Source organism: Ciconia boyciana, chromosome 2 (assembly GCF_034638445.1).
Source record: "Ciconia boyciana chromosome 2, ASM3463844v1, whole genome shotgun sequence".
Classification (NCBI taxonomy): Eukaryota; Metazoa; Chordata; class Aves; order Ciconiiformes; family Ciconiidae; genus Ciconia; species Ciconia boyciana.
Window position 1 is genome coordinate 14684301 of NC_132935.1, and position 18591 is coordinate 14702891.

The 18591-nt window shown below is 38.4% G+C and overlaps 1 protein-coding gene across 8 annotated transcripts in view; it reads right to left on the reverse strand.

Annotated features, from left to right (window-relative positions):
- COL14A1 (collagen type XIV alpha 1 chain) overlaps positions 1-18591 on the reverse strand; it is a 126266-nt gene that overhangs the window by 70616 nt on the left and 37059 nt on the right. For all 8 annotated transcript variants that reach the window (XR_012040753.1, XM_072851963.1, XM_072851962.1 and 5 more), the window contains 10 exons: positions 18111-18266; positions 17282-17401; positions 15710-15874; positions 15145-15306; positions 13556-13707; positions 12452-12581; positions 7018-7163; positions 5550-5679; positions 2217-2356; positions 393-519 (listed from right to left, as the gene is read on the reverse strand). Coding sequence is in view for 7 of the 8 variants with exons in the window: in XM_072851963.1 (XP_072708064.1) it covers positions 393-519; positions 2217-2356; positions 5550-5679; positions 7018-7163; positions 12452-12581; positions 13556-13707; positions 15145-15306; positions 15710-15874; positions 17282-17401; positions 18111-18266 (1428 nt within the window). In the remaining variant the exon portion in view is untranslated. The remainder of the gene's footprint in view (positions 1-392; positions 520-2216; positions 2357-5549; positions 5680-7017; positions 7164-12451; positions 12582-13555; positions 13708-15144; positions 15307-15709; positions 15875-17281; positions 17402-18110; positions 18267-18591) is intronic.

An 18591-nucleotide genomic window follows, 5' to 3' on the forward strand; every position in this document is an offset into this window, starting at 1 on the left:
ATGTATGATTCAAAATTCATCACACTTTAGCTGGAGAGACAAATACCATCACACTGAATGATGCTTCAGAACGCTGGGGAGACAAACGCTTTCCTACCTAATTACAATAAAAGATGCTTTAAAATGGCAGATTGTGGAAAGACTTAAGAAATGAACCTTATCCACACAAATGTTTTCATGATGTCAAGAGATGACTCCCATGAGTAAGGATGCAATTGGCCCCATAATAAGGGAGCAAAGAAGCCTAAAACTCCAATGAAAATAACAGAAAGCATTCCATATATCTGAATTCACAACCAGAGACACTTGCTGTTACTGGTCTTACTTTCCAGTAAAGTAAGAGAGTATAAAAATTCTTCTTGGAAAGCCTTCAAAAGTTTGGCAATACTTACTTGTGGTAAAGCTTCCAGTAAGTGGTTCAGATTGTCCTTCATCATACAGGGAGAAAATAGCAACAGTATACTCTGTAAGGGGTGTCAGACTTTTTAGAGTATGGGTTGAAACACGACCAACTTCCACCTAGAGAAAGAATAATTTGCAACAGATATTGATCACACACTTTACATTATCAGTGTCTGAAATTCTGCTGGGTAATGATCATACAGAAGGAGAATGTCATGTAATTAATGGAGAAATTCTGTGAAACTATGCACAAGTATTAATTCAGGGCCATAAAAGCTGACAAAATCAATTAACATAGACAAACTAGAAAAAAGGAAAATTTTGTTTATGACAAACTAAGGAAAAGGAGAATTCAGCCTTAATAAACCTAACTCACTAGCTAACATATTGGCACTGCATGTTCAGGAACCCAGAAGGAGAAGGAACTTTTGGGGCTATTGAATCCAGTCCCTTATCGTGGATAATCATTGCATAAACCATTACGTTTAACATTTGTCAAGAGAAAAGATGACAGTTTCATCTGGTCTTTATCCAGGCTGCAGTTAACATGACTTTGCTGGGGATACAAAACTCAAAGCTGTATCAACTGGCAGTTTATCAGTCCAACTATTCAGTGTCACGTTAGCTTGGCACCACAGGGGAAATGCTACCAATGCAAAGCAAACAAAAAGCTGCCACCTGCTCTTTGAACAGACATAAAGGAAAAGTTAAGAGATAGATAAAAACCTACGGAACATTCACTCACACTATAAAGTATATTACCACAAGCCTGAGATGTTCAAATACCATTGTGGTGAGTACAGCCAGATGTATTATCTATATTAAGGGTAATCAACAGGAAGAGGTCAAGTGATTTCTAATTTAAATTTTAAGGGACTTAGCAGAAAGAAAAGACACAAAACATTGCACAGGTATGCTCTCTTCTAAACTTGGGAACAGTTTCTTCAGGTTTAATACAAATATTCCATCTTGTATGGATGAAAAGCCAGATATGTCCCAGAAGAAACATAATTATACATAACTACTACTGAAGACTTTTTTGGAGGGCTAAGTTATCTATGACAACTTATTTTATAAGGGATCTGGCCTGTTTTAACAATTGGACTCATTTACTGCAATTTTATTTTTTTTTTAGATTCTTCTGTATTTTTTCAGATTTCTGTATCAATATCATTCCATCCCAGTTTTCATTCTATCACAGAATTTATGCTGCTAAAAGCTATCATAAAGCACCTTTAGTAACAAGGCATAACTAAATATTTCATAAGTAAATTATTAAATGCAAGAGTCTAAGTTAGAACATCTTGTTATCATCTTATCATTCTGTTCAAGCCAAATCCTGTTTCTAGGAAGCAAGTTTTCAACATATAATTAAAGCAATAAATGTTAAGAAAATGTGGCAAAGCCTTCAGATAGTCTTTTTGAATAAGCTTGAGTCCATGATGTATGATATATTGAAAGACTTGTTATCTGGACTGAATCAAGAATAAATATTTCCATACTGTACATTTAGTCAAGATCCTGCACCTACAAACCATTGTTCACTTGAGTAGTTTCCTTCAGTTTATGTGCGCCAGCAATGACTGTTCTGGTATGTAAGAAGTTCAGAGTACTGTCCCCCCCACCTATGATCCACTCCAAACGTGTACCCAATACTTAGCAAACTCTTATTTGCAGTAAGTTTCAGAATTCTTTAGCAAATCTTTTGTTACAGCTTGCAAGGTAGCTTTTGTTTATAAAAGTTACCCTTAATAATTACAGAAGTTTGGGGAGGTCTGAGATTAGTTAAGGGAAGAGAAATGCTAATAATTTACCTCATTGGTTTCTGTTCCATCTGTTTTAACGTACATGATGCGATAGCCATTTACATTTTTGGAAGCAGGATCCCATATTAGCTTAGCACTACTGTGTCCAACATCAGAAAATTTCAAGTTTGCTGGTGGACTTAGAGGCACTTGAAAAGGAAAGACATAAAACCATGAAAGCAATTCCAAGTTTTAGGTGTGAAATTTTTCACGTCTTGAAAATAAACAGCACATTTTCCATTCAAAAATTTATATCACCAATATTTATATTAAAAGACCTATATCAATGGAGCTACACAAGTAATTAAAGGCAGGTAAAATGGCTTAGCTCTTTGCTGAAACAGAACTTTCAGTCTTGCTAAGTACATCTCAACTAATACTGAAAAAGAAAGAAATTACGTTATTGTTCATAGCAGGTATCATAGCAAGATCTAACCTACACAATACTTGCAATAAATTTGTGTTTGTATTTGTAAAGTAATTTAATTCAACTAGATCTTTATCCTACATGCATTTGTTTTCTATGAGTAACCCAGCAAAAATATTTCATGACAGTAGTATTTTGGCAAAAAACTTTCCAAGTCCTAAAAGTCCCTGACATAAGGGTAAGTTTGTGCAAAAGCATAACTAGCTCAGAAGATCTCCAAAGATGCTAATTTTTTTTTACCTCTGCTTAACCGTTCCTCTTTTGTTACACAAAGAAGCTGTTTCCTAACAGCAACCCCAGTTAAAGCCATATTTATAAACTATATATTCCTTGACTGTCATAAGCTGAATGAAAACAAGGTCATGCAAGAACGTCTCACACTGCATCCCCTTTTCTGTCACACCAGAGAAAGCAATTTGTGCTGTTACTCTCAGCAGTAGGTTCTGTATTAGCCCAACATCTGCTAATTTCCTCTGAATTTTGAAACCTTTCTCTATCCATCCTGCCTTCACACACACACTCCTCACCAACCTATGTGGACAGATAAATATCAGCACTTCAGAAGCTGTTTCCCTCACACAAGAGCACATGGGAAAAAAGCAAAAGATAAAAAAACCGTATATTATGTGAGATCTTTACTCAGGCCATATATCGACTCAGAATCTGCAAGCAAACACCTAACCAGCTTAGGAACAGTCAAGTCAACTTGGCTATGAGGAAAGAGAAGACGGGAACACACTGGAATTGTATTAGATGGGTTTGCCACACTTTCTGGCATTCAATATATTCCTCAGAGTCTAGTGAAGGGAGTATCACGTGCTGGCTTTCCTTTCTACTTTCTGTCAGTCATGGAATGCACTTCATTTCACCATCCAGGCCATACCACAAAATGCTTCAGTCTCAGCTCTTTCCTTTTGGAACCAGCCTCCTGACAACGTTGCTCTCAACCAGACAGGCAGTCCTGCTGCCAGAGTTCCGTGATATTTACAGTGAGTCTTGGATAAATCCTGGCTCCAAAAAGAAACCCCACCCCAGAATGAGCTTGCTGATCATACCTCTGTTTGGCATGGAGAAAGGTTTCGCTACAGTAACTGAGATGATATAGTGTGTAAAATAATATTAGTTACTAAATACAGAATATCAGGTACTACACATAATACTACTGCAAATTAGGCAGATCACTTCCCAGGCAGATATATGCTCCAGGAAGAAAATACCAGGTAGTCTATTCATTAGTCGGAAGCCAGAAATAATCACACTGAAAGAAAAAAAATATTAGCTTAAATCTGAATCTGGACAGGGAAGACATTACCATTGAACACTGACCATGTGGGACAGGTGTGCTCACCGAGAGCCTGCTTTCCTCCCAGATTGCCCCACTGCCTGATCAATCAAAGCCTGTTAGAAGAGGGCTTATTTGAATAGCTGCATATGGAAGGTTGGAATCAATCTTCTTTCATATTACACAGCTAAAGACCAGTCAGAGTTGGTTGCATTGAGTCACCCTAAAAATAAGTGAAGGTTGCAGGGTAGTTAGGTTTTTTTTATTCTGGTCTGGCAACAGCAGTGATGATGGGCTGACTAACATATGTTACTAGCTTCTGTGATCAAACACTGCGGTCATGAATCCTCAGCTTGTGCCAATGTATCTGGAATTTGCATGTGATCTTCCATCCAATGTGTTAGCCAGGTTTAGAGCTGTGCAGCCTCCAAGATCATACAATGTGAAGTGAATTCAGGCTGGCACACTCATAAACTACATAACCTACTGTTTAGGATAAATGAAAACCAGATATTGGGCAGATATTGACCAAAACCAAGGCGGGGGGGCGGGGAGGAGGAGAAGGACTGAGAGACAAACAGAGGGAGAAAGGGACAGAGGGACAAAGAGCTAAAGATTTGATTCTCCAAGTGTTAAGAATCTTCTATACTCATTTCAAGTCCACAAACATGCCCAGGTTGCAGTAGTTCGCTATTGGCGTTTGTCTGTCTACAACTGTCCTCTCAGAGATGAGCCAGTTCAAACAGCATTCCTAGAGCTTCTTCCACCATTAGTTGCTGACCTTACAAGCAATTGCTCCGGCCCTTCTTTTTCTTACCACTCCCATGCCTGAACTTCTCTCACCTATTAAATGTAAGTCACTTTCACACTGGCTTACTCATGCCAAGAGCACACAACAAGAGGAAGCAATCACTCCACTGCTGGGAGCAATAGAGATGTCACTGAATACAGTCCCAGAAATATCTCAGCAGCACAATCACCTATTTTCAATTCCTTTGTCTTCCAAATGCTGAGGCTATTTAGAGAGCTGACATACAGTGCTCTGTATAGTTAGCAGAGGACAGAATTTAGCTGGCGAAACTCTTGCTGCTTATTAAAAACACACCATCTATCATGAGTGCACAGGCGCTTTCAAACCCTTCGTTTACCAGATGTTAGGCAGCAGGGGTTGCACAGAAAGCTTGTCTTTGCTTCTTTTCTGTCTGTACTACTACTGAGCCAGAGGAATGAACTTCTACATCTGAGCAGGCTCACCCACACACCTGGTTCTCTGGCTACAGGAGGCTAAACAGAGCAGTCTCAATTTAGCTCTATGTGGTGACCTTCATTCACATTCAGCAAGTTCAGAAAACCGTCAGTAGTCCCACCAAGATCAACAGGGATATCCACAGTACCACTACCAACAAGGCAGAAGAGTTCACAATCCTGTTCCAAAAACAAGCTGTTTCGTAGAAACTCACATCCTCAGCCTCTATAAATTAAGTATTCGCACTGAGGAGCTTAAGTACAGTTAAGACCTTGCCCTATGGACTATTCAAATCAGATTTTAAAATGAGATGTCTGCTCTCATATGTACAAAGACTATTCTGAAGTTTTATTAACACTGAAGTGAATATAGATATGTGCTACCTACATGTAGTTTCTTGTCCTGTAAGGGGATCACTAGCTTCTTCTCCAAACATGGCATAAACTGTGACTGTATATTCTGTATTTGGCAATAGTCCATCCAGTTCAAGATCTGTTGAGGCCTCCCCAATTTTTATCTAAAAACACCATGAATAAAAAAGAGACATTATTTATTAATTCCAAATTAGCTCACAATGAGGAAGAATACTATTTACACACTTGAAATTAGATATGGGATCAAATGCTCTGCTGAGCATTTGTCCGATACTGTGCCTGCGGTACTTGGCCCAAGATTTGGGGATTTTGCACAATAACCAAAAGAACAAAATTGTCAAAATGCCAAAAGCCAACATACAGGTAAGAGGACTTTAAAAGTAACTAGTCATATTAGCAATGACAGAATAGTCCTCTCTAGAACGTGCAGCTACTAAGACCTTTTCATTCCCAGCTACACCTTGTTTCATCTTTGGACACAGGACTGAAATTTCACAGGAGGAATTGATTTCCATGCACCTTGACATTCAGATTTGTTGCTGTTTAGGGTGTGTATCATTTTCCTCTTCCACCTCTTCACTGAGAGCCACATTAATATGGACTGACTTATTTATTGAAAAAGAGTCTTTCTTTGGGGTAAGGCTCAGTCCTCCTGAATCAGCTAGTTTTCAGGGAGGCCCCATTTTTAACAGAATTATGTGCTCACAGCCACTCATTTAGCAGAGAGCACAAGTCTATGCGAGCTTTCAGTAGCTTCCTACACTCTCCACAAGTTCGCATGCCCCTGCATGCTTTTCAGTGTTCTTGCTTGAACAGAGAAGTTGTACATAATCTTAATTATACATATAGAAACTTGAGCATAAAAATCTATAAATCCCAGACCAGAAGTTCCATTGGAACTATGCTAGCAACTTTAGAAAAATCTACTGGTTTTAGTGACAGAAGACTGGACATTACCTTGTCCCACCTTCTTTTCTTTCTAAAAATACCTTCTAAAAATCACTTTTGATGGAAGGCATTATTTTTAAATTTAAAAGTAAAAGTTGAACAGAACTAGAAGAAAACCAATAAATGTCACATCTGTAAATTGTATTTACTTTAAAGGTCCTGATGAGAACAAAGGCTAAACTTCATATTCTTCTGATAACACACTTTGAAAATATCTTAGTTTTACTTTATTTTTTCTTCCTTTGAGTATTAGTTCTATATGATGATACAGTATCATCTCATGTATCATTTTAGAAGAGTCACCTTAATTCAGCTGAAATTGTTGCATTTTTATGGCAATGACATAAAAATAATCAACTGGTACTTACACTTTATTCATAGTCTGTAACACATACAGTATTTAAGGCAGACATGGAAAAAAAACCCAAAGTGTTTGCTGATCAAGTGGGAGGTTAAAGGCCATGTACTAGTTTATTCTTTAAAAGATTTATTTTTTGAATAATTGCTATTCGAATGAAAGCTCAATACATCACCTCCTTCTCATCTGCTGCCAATCCTTCTGTGAGGGGAGCATATAGGATCATGTAACCTGTGGCACCCGCTACTCCATTCCACTTCGCTCTCATGCTGCTCTGTGACACATCATACAATTGCAGATCCGACGCCATTGGCAAGGCAACTACAGCAGAACAAGAGATAGACACTTCAGTCGTCTCACTTGAACAACCAGCTATTTTTCAAACAGTTTATTTTACCCCAGGAAACACAAAGGAATATAGCTATCTCCAGGCATGGAAGTGCTGTCTGTATGCCACAACTATGAAGAGCTGATTAGTACATAAAAGAACGCAGAATTAGAGAAACAAGGAAATTATGACCTAACCAATTCCAATGCCAGGGCAGAGCTACCCCTTACAAAGTATTTCAGCTCTTTGTCCTAAATGGCTTTGAACATTTCAAGTGGGAGGATTTCTGTTCTTCAAGCATCAAATCACTCTGTTCAGATCTCACCCTTCCTTCTCCCTGATCTGCAGGAGGATGACCACTCACTATCAAAGAATGGGTACGGTTGCTATTAGGAACAAGTAGTAGTCCCCAGAGGTGGCTCTTTCTGGCAACAGTTCCCAAGTCAGAGCGTGGGAGAGACAGCCATGAGGTAGGACACCCTGGAGGAAGCCCTGAATGAGCATGTTGCGCACAGCAAAATATTCTGACTAAAACTGTTGTGTGTTGAAGGCCTGGACTGTCCAAACTGGCTCCCAGGCCTATGTCAGTGGGATTATGCAGATGTGGGCAAGATCACCCATTGAAAATCATGGCGAATGCTAACCTGGTGAGTACAACTAAGCAGGCTGAGTGAAATTCAAGCATTATGAGGAGGTTTACTTGTGAATTTAAGGCACTGATACCAAAACATAGCACCAATCTGGGTTCCTGAATATTTTTTTGTATTTCTGTAACTCTTTAGAGTAACATTTTGCACTTCTCTGATTGTCCTCACTTCCTTCCTCTCACAGAATAACATCCCAAGGCCTCTCCACTGCTGTTATGTCATTGATGGATCCCACCAAAATATCCACTCACTGGAGAGATACAAGGGAACTTTAGCTGCTCCTTTGGAAATTCTACACTGAGAATAGTCCCTAAAATGACTGAAAGGGTCTTAAAAAAACAGAAGGCATTTGGTAATTGGTATCAAACCTTTCCTATTAGGAACTCAGAGAAACTGTAATAGGCTGGATGCTAAGCCTCTCTACAAAGCTCTGCTTTGCATGTTTCTGAAGAATCTGATCTGCAAACACAGGTTCAGCAACCAATTCTAATTACAAGGCTAGTAACTCACAGAGCTTCTCTAATCTCCTTGCCCAAACAAAAATTGCAGCCTGTCTAGGTGACATCTCCAAGGAGCAGTATATCTATTATGTCATGTTCAACAAGCCCTAACAGAGCTCTTAACTTCCCATATACAAAACATGCCAGCCTCGTCCTTTCTTGGTGATTGAGGCCGTTCACTCAGTCTGTTGTTCAGATCTGTAAATGTGGACAAAACTTCAACCTAGGCCTCTCTTTAGGTTTCCACTGCCAGGTTACCCATCTATCTTCACTTCCAAACCTTTCATAGCCTACCTCCCTCCTATTTAAACCCTTGTTGATGTGTTGACTTACATTCCCATGAATTCCCACACTTCCTCTAATTATAGGGAGAAACTACACATAAACATTTTCAAATGTACTTCGGTCTCCTCCCTCAGAGCTCCACTCAGACCTCTGATACCTACAGAAAGAAACTACATGTTGACATATTCTGAAGGCACTTTCTACCACATTGTCTCATTCCTCTTCAAACTGCCCCAAGATCACAGAGAGAGTACCCATCACCTGTCCTCTTCCATATTTTGATTCTAAAAATCTACAAGAAAAGTATCTTCTAACTCTAACTTATGACTCATATTTTAACTCTCAACAGGAACTCCTAGATACTCTGGCAATATAAATAATAATTAACAAGGAGGTGACTGGAAATTAAACAAGTGGTGTTTTCTACTGGAATTTTCAGCTGAAGAGCTCAGAATCTCAAATATAAATATCCAGTAGATAATGCTGATTTGCATCTTGGACAGTTACCAGAGTATCCTAATACTCTGGTAACATAGGGATAAATTAAACCTACTAAAAAACAACTGGAATAAACTAAAACAGGTAAAAATATATTTGCAGCAAATTAAAATGTGAATGCATTTCATATTTATTTCAAGTTAGAAGTGACTATCAAATCAGAAACCTTTGTAATTATCTGTATGTTATGCATATTGAATGTGTCTATTTAGATTTCACATACCTCTAAGTTATTTTCAATGTTCTATATGAACAAATGTGATTGGTGGCTCTTTTAATCTGTCAGTATCTCACACAAAGGCAGGAATGTAAACTACAATTTTCCATAGTTTTCCATTAGGATAGTAAAAAATACTTTCAAACTGCAGGTATTTTATCATGTCAGAGTATTCCAACACACTATCAAAGACAGCTGTATAAAATGCTTGATGCTGCATGACCTTGGGGTGTGATCTGATCGGATCTCAGAAAGCCAGCAGGGCTGGGCTCCGTCAGAACTTGACTAGGTGACTTCAGAGGAATACCAGGTGCAATATAAAACAATCCTGTTGGCTCAGTATGTGACTCTCTTCTCTCTGCCTCAATAAATTAAACAGGTCCTAACACCGTGTTATGGGGTATAACATGGCTGGAGATGACATTTTGAGAGACTGAGACTAAAATAGAAGTTTCAAATATTTTTATATGATCCTATTTTATTTTCTTTTCAGATTGGGAAGATTAGCACTAACACAGAATCAAAGAACCATTGAGGATGAAAGGCACCTCTTGAGATCATCTAGTCTAACTTCCCTTTTCAGTCAGGGTCAGCTAGAGCAGGTTGCTCAAAACCATGACCAGTTGGGTTTTAAATATCTCCAGAGATGCAGACTCCACAACCTCTCTGGACAACCTACTCCTGTGTTTGACCACCATCACAATAAAATCATGTCATCTTCTGTTCAGATTTAATTTCATGCTTTTTTTAATTTGTGCCCATTGACTCTTGTCCTGTCAGTGGGCACCACTGAGAAGAGTCTGGCTACCTCTTCTTCATTTCCTCTCGTCAGGGATTTTTACACATCAATAAGATCACCCTTCTTTCCTCCAGCCTGAACAGCCATAGCTGTCTCAGCCTCTCCTCTTATGAAAGATGCTCCAAGTCCTTAATCATCTTTGTGGCCTTTCACTGGACTCACTCCAGTAAGTCCACATCTCTCGTACTGGGGAGCCCAGCCCTTGACCAAGCATCCAGGTGTGGCCTCATCAGTGCTGGGCAGAGGGCAAGAATCACCTCCCTCAACCTGCTGGCAATCCTTTTCTAATGCAACGCAGGAGGCTCTTGGCCTTCTTTGTGACAAGGGTGCATTGCTGGTTCACAGTCAGCTGCTTGTTTACCAGGACCCCCAGGTCCTTCTCTGCAGAGCTTCCTTCCAGATGGTCACCCCCCAGCGTATGCTGACGCACAGGGTTATTCCTCCCCAGGGACAGGACTTCGCACTTCCCTTTGTTGAACTGCATGAGGTCAAACATGTTTTCCCCTTCATATATCTCTGCTGACTAATTCCAATCACCTCCTTGTCCTTCATGTGTTTGGAAAAGGGTTTCAAGGATTAGTTGCTCCATCACTTTCCCAGGGATTAAGGTGACAATGAACTGGCCTGTAGTTCCCGAGATCCTGCTTCATAAAGGATTGACATTTGCTTTCTTCCAGTGTTCAGGAACTCCTCCGTCACCATGACCTATCAGGGATAATCGAGACTGTGCTCACAATGACATAAGCCAGCCCTCTCAGCACTCACAGGTGCAGCCCATCCTGTTCCACAGACATGCGTGTCCAGTTTGCTTAAGTGCTCCCTATACTGGTACTCCTCAAATAAGGGTAAGTCTTCCTTTCTCCAGACTCTCCCACTGATCTCAGCAGCCTGAGATTTCTGAAGGCCATTTTAACCGGTAAAGGCTGAGTCAAAGAAGGCATTGAGTACCTCTGTGTTTTCCACTTCATTTGTCACCAGGTCCCCTGTCTCATTCAGGAGTGGGCCCATGTTTTCCTCAGTCTTCCTTTTACCGTTATGGACTGTTGCTCTTCACATCCCTTGCCAGATTCAGCTCTGCTCCAGGTTGGCCTTGGCTTTCCTAATCTTACCCCTGCAAGATCAGACAGAAACTCTATACTTCTCCTATGTCATCTGTCTCTTCTTCCTTCTCTTATACACTTCCTTTCTATGACTGAGTTCTGTTAGGAGTTCCTTGCTTATCCATGCTGGCCTCCTGTCACCTTTGCTTGATTTCCTACTTGTCAGTATGGACCTTCCTTGAGCTTGTAGGATGTGATCTTTGGGTATCAAGCTGCTTTTCTGGATGCCTCTTCTCTCCAGGGCCACATCCCTTGGGATTCTTCCAAGCACATTTCTGAAGAGACTGAAGACTGCTATCCTGAAATCCAGAGTTGTGGTCCTGCTTTTTGCACTCCTCCCTCCTCTTATAATCCTGAATTCTACCATCTCATGGTCACTGCAGCCAAGGCTACCTGTGACTTTAAAACCCCCCATCAGTTCTTCCTTGTTTTTAAGTATCAGCTACAGCACAGCACCTTCTCTTGCTGGCTCCTCAACCACTTGTGTCAGGAAGCTGTTGTCAAAGCACTGCAGAAATCTTCTAGATTGCTTGAGCCCTGCTCAGTTGTTCTTCCAGCAGATGTCAGCTATTGATATATCACATATTGACTTCCTGGCTCCTAGTTTGAACTAAAAAGTTACTCTTTACTTCCATTCCTAATATCTGTCATATTTACTAAAAAAGTAACTGTATTTTGTATACAAATGCATAAAATTGATATGATCAATAGCATCACATTATCTCAGGTACTAGCATAGTTTTCATTATAGAACCCAAAACTGTAAATGTATTCGTTCTAACAATATCCCAAGTCACTATTTTACAGACAGAAAATAAATGAATCATTGAGAAAGGAACTTACAGAAGTTACCTTGAAATGTTTGGCACTGGTGGGAATCGCATGCAGGTATTTCCGGTCCCACCTAATCCTCCACTCATGAGACCATCTTCATCCACAAACCTAATTTATAAAGCTTGGCTCCACACCCAAAGTGTAGGAATGGCCTAATTTAGGGTTCAATACAACCAACTTCAAAGTTCAGCCCAGAGATAAAACCTTTCTCAGTGTTTAAACATCCACAGAGAATTTGGACTTAGGAACGTAGCCCAGAATTAATTTAAGGCAAATGCATTAAAAGAAGCTAAATTGAAAAAGACTCCCTTCTGCATTTCTTTTTCACAAAGACTAATGCTTACACAGTGTGATTAAATGCAGACAGTCAAATCCGTAACAAACATGATAAGGATACTTACGTGTAGTTTCAGTTCCACGGAGGCCCTCACTAGCAGCATTTGAGTATATAGCAAATACAGCTATCTGGTATTCAGTTAAAGACATCAGGTTTTTCAGAACTGCTGTTGATAAGCTTCCATCTACCACAACCTGTTTAGAAGAAAGTTCAACTAAATACACATAAAGCAAACTAACTGTATTACCATCAAATCAATCAATCCCTCTTTCAGGCCATTTTTACACTGGCATCTAAGAATCAATGTACTAAAGTTCAATTCATAAATCAAATTTGCTTTTGCTACCTTTATGTACAGTAAGGTGTCTGAAAAAAGAACAGCAACCATATACATAATCAAAATGTTTAGCTGATATAAGTAGCCATTTAGAACAAAGGAATTGCTTAGATAAATAAAGTGTATGGAATACACTTTAAGAGTGTATATTGGGTACTACATATGTACTTTAGTACTACATATGTACACACACAGTACTTCAAATTGACATTAATACATATCCATGCTAAACAAGTTTCTAGTACAAAAGGAAATAAAATATATCCTTAGTTAAATCCTTTTGCTCTTCTGCCTTTCCCTTCAATTTTGTAAGTTGTCAGCTGAAGCCAAAAGCTTGTTCTGCTGCATTTTTTCCCATCTCCAAAATGCCTCAGTCCTATTCAAATAAACATCTCCAGACTTTCAGTGACCAGTTATAGATGTCCCAAAATATACACCCATATCATCTTCCTTTTTATGAATTATTTTTTCTTAGAACTGAAAATCTGGCTTCCTATCAGTTCCTACCTCTTCTGTTCTTGTAAACAGAATGGTGCAGGGGAAATCTATAGAATTGGTTCAAGTAACTGTATGTGTAAGCAATAATGCAGGCAGTTCACACCACCCCCCAAAAGTGCTCATTGTTATAGCACATTTACTTTAAATTACATGACAGAAAAGCAGCCTGGCTACTACCTAACCTTCACCATCATCCAATGTGACCATATCTCCTTTCTGTAGTGGGCTTCAGAAGGGAATTTCAGAGTAGATTTAAATAAGACTATGGATTTTCTGTCTGGTTAGTTCTTGCTGTTGTACTAAAAATTTCTGGGAAGCTTTTCCTCCTATTACCTCTTCCGGTTGTCCTCCTCGAGTAGGATAGTACACAACCCTGTATTTTTCCACTTTTCCTGGTGCATGGGTCCAGCTAACCCGGAATCCTCTAGCTGTTACCTCAGATGTAACCAAATCCGAAGGAGCCCCAAGTGAAGCAGCAATTGTTCCTAGGTTAGAGACAACACAATTTTTTTATTCCCCTCTGCAAAATAATTATTTGGTTTGTGGTATTTGCTGAAGCTCCAAAGATCGCTCCTCATCAGAAAATCAAATAATTGGCTACTGCACATTTATTTAGGTCATTTTCAATGAAATGAAGAACTAATAATAAGAATGAGTACTGCACATGGAGTTTTCACTGGGACTAAGCCTCCCTGTTCTTTCATAAACCTTTATATGAAAGAGACAAAAATACAAAACTAAGCCTTCCCTGTCCTTCCTCCCACTACTCTTCAAGCCCTTTCTTCTGGGAGTTTTTTTCAGGTTGCCTTCTTCCCAGTCATGAAAAACATCCAAGTACATATACAGCTGTGATGTCCTGTGCTCCTCTGCAGGTTGGAAACTGATATGCTGCCTGTCAGCAGACAGAAGAGATGTAGTGAATGGTCATCTTCTCTGGCAATCATTCTTTTCCACAAAGATCTCCCATCTCTATGGTTTTTCCATCCTCTCTTTCTCAGTTTCCCAATTGACTGCTTACTCCCCCAAGACACAGCTAATATTCTGTATTTCTTCCAGTTTCCAGGTGAATAAAAGAGAAAAAAAATGGAATGAAGCCTTACTAATACACACTTTTTCATTGCACCGGTAGAAATATGTGTGAAGACAGTCTCCCTTACTGATATGTATTAGAAGCTTATTGAAAAATCACTCAGCATTTCTGTGATATTACAGAATCACAAACCAAGCAACACAAACAAAATCCACTGAAGCCTTTCAGAAAGAATTTCGTCAGGTAGGACTGTTTCTCCGACAAATTGCAACATTTTTTCATAGCCATTTCTTTTGTTCAGAAAAGAAAAAAAATACTGTAATCATAGAAGACTTTTATATACGAGCAATTTTCTTCACCACCATCTTTTCTTACGCTCTGAAATACATTTTTTGTGTATTAAATAAGAAAGAGAAAAAAAAATCCATCATCAGGAAGGGACAAAACAATCTTAATAGTTGAGAATTTTGAAAACTTATGAGACAATAAAAACAGTAAGTTAGGAGATGGAAATCACAGCACAAACATAACAATTCCATGTGCAGCTGTTAAAGTAATTAATCTCTAAACCTGTGTATTATAAAAAAATTTTCTTTACCCACAACTTGGAAATAGTTACAGCAGAATGAATGTATATTTTTGGTTTTTTGGTACTACCAAATACCATAGTATTTACCACTATCAAAGACAGAGAGCAAAAGATCAAAGATATCAAAGCAAGAATAAAACATAGCTAGGAAGATAACTTCCCTGACAATGTAATTCCTCGTAGGCAAGAGAATATACAGCATGAGTCAAGTGCCAGAAGCCAACTTAGAACTGCAGGTATTTGGAATAGGATTTGTAGCTCTAAGTTCATATTAAGTTACATTAGATCTTGTTTCTTACTCACCTTTGATTTCCTTTTCCTGTTCCTCTACTCGTGAGCACACTGTTCTGGTAAGACCTTCAACAATGGTATGCATGAAGTTAAAGTCAGCAACGTTGTAGACGTGTGTGCTGTCAGGTTCAGAGGCAATCTCTTTGAGTTCATTTATATCTGCATTCTTTACACCTTTCATTCGAAAGAAAAATAAAGAAAATATTTGCAACAGAAAAGAAAAAAATCTTGTATGCACAGGGATTGATAAAAAATTACTAAAATCCAATTATTTCTATTTGTTTTAATGACCAACTACAGATTGCTTTGTCATTAAGATGTTACTTCAAGACGTTATTTTCTGCCAGTGTAACTGGCATTTTTTCACCTGTCTCCTGATAATGTAGCATCCTTGTATATTGCTAAATTCCAGTTATAGCAGCAATGAATTGGAGAACATACTTAAAGAAGGTTTAAAATAATGGTGATACTTACTGGATACAAACAGAAAATAATACTTCCTTAATATAGAGGGCAACAGATACAAATACAACAGAGTATAATGGGACACAATATATGGATACAGCAGAATACACACCAATAGCAAACAGCTCAATGCCAGCATCTCGCAGGTTTTTAGCAGGAGGGATAACATCATCCTGGGACTTCCCATCAGTGATCAGTATACCAATTTTAGATACTCCAGGTCTTGCACCTGCTTCAGGCTTAAAGCTGTTTTCCAAAATGTAAGTTAAGGCAAGACCTAAAAAAGGAAACATTTTAACAGACTTTAAAATGGAAAAATGTCCGTTTGTCTTTCCACTCAATTTAAAAATCCTAAGAAACCTCTTAATGAAGTTTAAGTATAAAAGAAGAATTTATTTACTGAAAGATTAAATTCCAACAAGCAACCTAAACTACAGAGAAGGTGATGTTCATCTTTAGCAGCCTTTTGATCAGTCAATGTATTTTAAACTGGCTATGGAAACCTAAATTGATCTTCCTGTGAACACATCATCTTTTCTTTCTTACTCTACAAATTTAGAATAGGAAGTACCCTCTCCTTCTACCTACATTGCTTATATGAAAGCACGTGCTCTGCATAGCTTAGCAAATCCCCATACCACATACAATCTTACTTTAATTTGTTTCTTTGTTTGTTCTTTCCACTTTACAAGCTGAACAAAAGCTTAAATAGAGCTTAGGGAGAATGGGAGAATCTGATTTTAAAACTGCTAATTATTTAAAGGGAAGGAAGAACAACAACTCCTCAGGACAAACTTACATGTCATAATGAGAACCCATCTGAAAACACTCTGAAGTCCCCCACAGCAAAGGTTCCTAACTCACCTTCTTCTAACATCCATATAAAAAATAATAATAAAAAATAATTTACTACTGGCTACCTCACAGTAATCTCATTGCTGGAATCATACTAGAGTCATTCTGTCCTTTGTCCCACAGCAATCACTCCTTCTACCAAAATAAAGGCTGCTGCAGAAGAGAAGGAGAATCTTTCACATTCTTACTCCCCTTCCCTCCCACAAAAAAAAAAAAAAAAAAAAAAAAAAGGAAGGCAGCAATTTACTTAAAGCCATGTCTGGGTCTTTGGATATATCATTCTCCTGGCAAGACAGCCAATATTACTAACTGCTGCTTTGATGATACTGGAGTTGTATTCAGAGGCTGTATTTTTCCCAGGTTGACAGGCATCCCCCATTTATCCATCACTAAGTGTCTTCTGGGGCTTCAGTGCTCTAACTACTAAAAGGTCAATGGAAATCTAAAAGCCCCAGGTGATCATTTGAAAAGTTACTATTGCCAGTTGTCAGATATTAAAACAACATTCTTTCCTTCCCCAGAATAAAGCTCTGTGCATGAACAATGAATGGATTTTGCATTTTCTTCCTAGCAGGTAAAAGATTTTACTTCCAGCACTGAGAGTTCATGTACACTTTGTTTTATGAGGCCCTGTCCTGACCAGAAAGATTCCCAGTGAAGCCGACGAGACAAGCACTTCAGAAAAGACTTCACTGACATCGGATAAAGCCATTAGCACACTGCAAAAACCCTACCCTTTTTACCCTTCATAATAAGCACTAACACTTCTTAGTCTGTGCAGCAGAATATGTTTTTTAATAAAAGGGAAAAGCTAAACTGTACACTCTACCTGTTAATGTATTCCCTCCCTTGTATGGGAGATTACGGACTGCATCCAAAACAGCATCTTTTGTGCCATATGCATTCAAATGCCATTCAATTCGGGGATCACCACTGTACTGTGCAAGACCTAAAGAACCAGAAATTAAGGTAATCCATTAGAAAATAAAGCATTTTTTTTCACGTATCTACATTTTATGTAGTTGGTTACCAACAGCTTACCATAGTAAGCTTACCATAAGTAGCTTTGCTACCATACTAGAAAAACTGCATTGCTTGATGGCAAAAAAAAAATAGTTTAAAGTTGTTCTTAGTGGCAACTCAATGTATTTTCAAAGGCTTTCTTTCAAGTGCTAAGGAAAGTAAATGAGGAGTACACAACTTTTTCAGAGTTTAGTAAGATTCCAATAAATTTTTTTTTGAGAAAGAATGATTTTATTTAATATGCTTTTGAACAGACTGAAATATAAGTAGCAGAACAGAAATATAACATTTGAGCCAGTTTAAACCATGACAAAAGCCATCCATTGGCACATTCTTCCTCTGAAAATTAAACTGCAAGGGTTTGATCTAATGGTGACTGAAGTCAGTAAGACTGTTTCCACTGTTTTTTCTTTTCCACTGACATTGCATTAGAGTTTACTTAAGCTGAGTATCACAGTAAACTGTGGGGAATTAATACTGCAAACATTCCAGCAGCCTTACCCTTATGATAGAAGTGCCAGTTCTAGGTGAGGATGAATCTTGCACAAATAAGTAGCATTAAGCTGTTAACTATCCTGAAATCATGAAATGTTTACATTGCTACAGAAATATTAAGAAAAAATATGGCACCTTACCTACTCTTGTTTTCTCAGATCCCACATTGAAAGCAGAAACCAGATTTTCCAGAAACAGTCGAACAAGTCTGAAATTGAATCTGCCGATACTCCAAGAACCATCTACCAGTATCACAATATCTGCAATTGCTGGAGTTTTACAGGTAAACAGGCTTCCTGTAAATCATTAAAATGAAAACAATATTGTTAAATCAACAATAAAATTGTAACTCAATAAATTTATACCTTCCTCCTCCCACTAAGCTTAATACTTAAAGCTTTCTTCCCTGGGCAAAGCGAGAAATAAGCAAAATCACTAAATGCATTTGTTCTAAATTCGGTAATAAAACAGTTTGGCCATTATTACTTCAGTTCTTCCATTAAGTTCTTTCATTCTAAATTATTGTTGGGAGACCCATGAAAAAGAAATGTTCCTTCTAAAAATACAATACTTTAGAAAGAAAAAATTAACTGTCGTATAACACAATCAAACCAGCAGTTC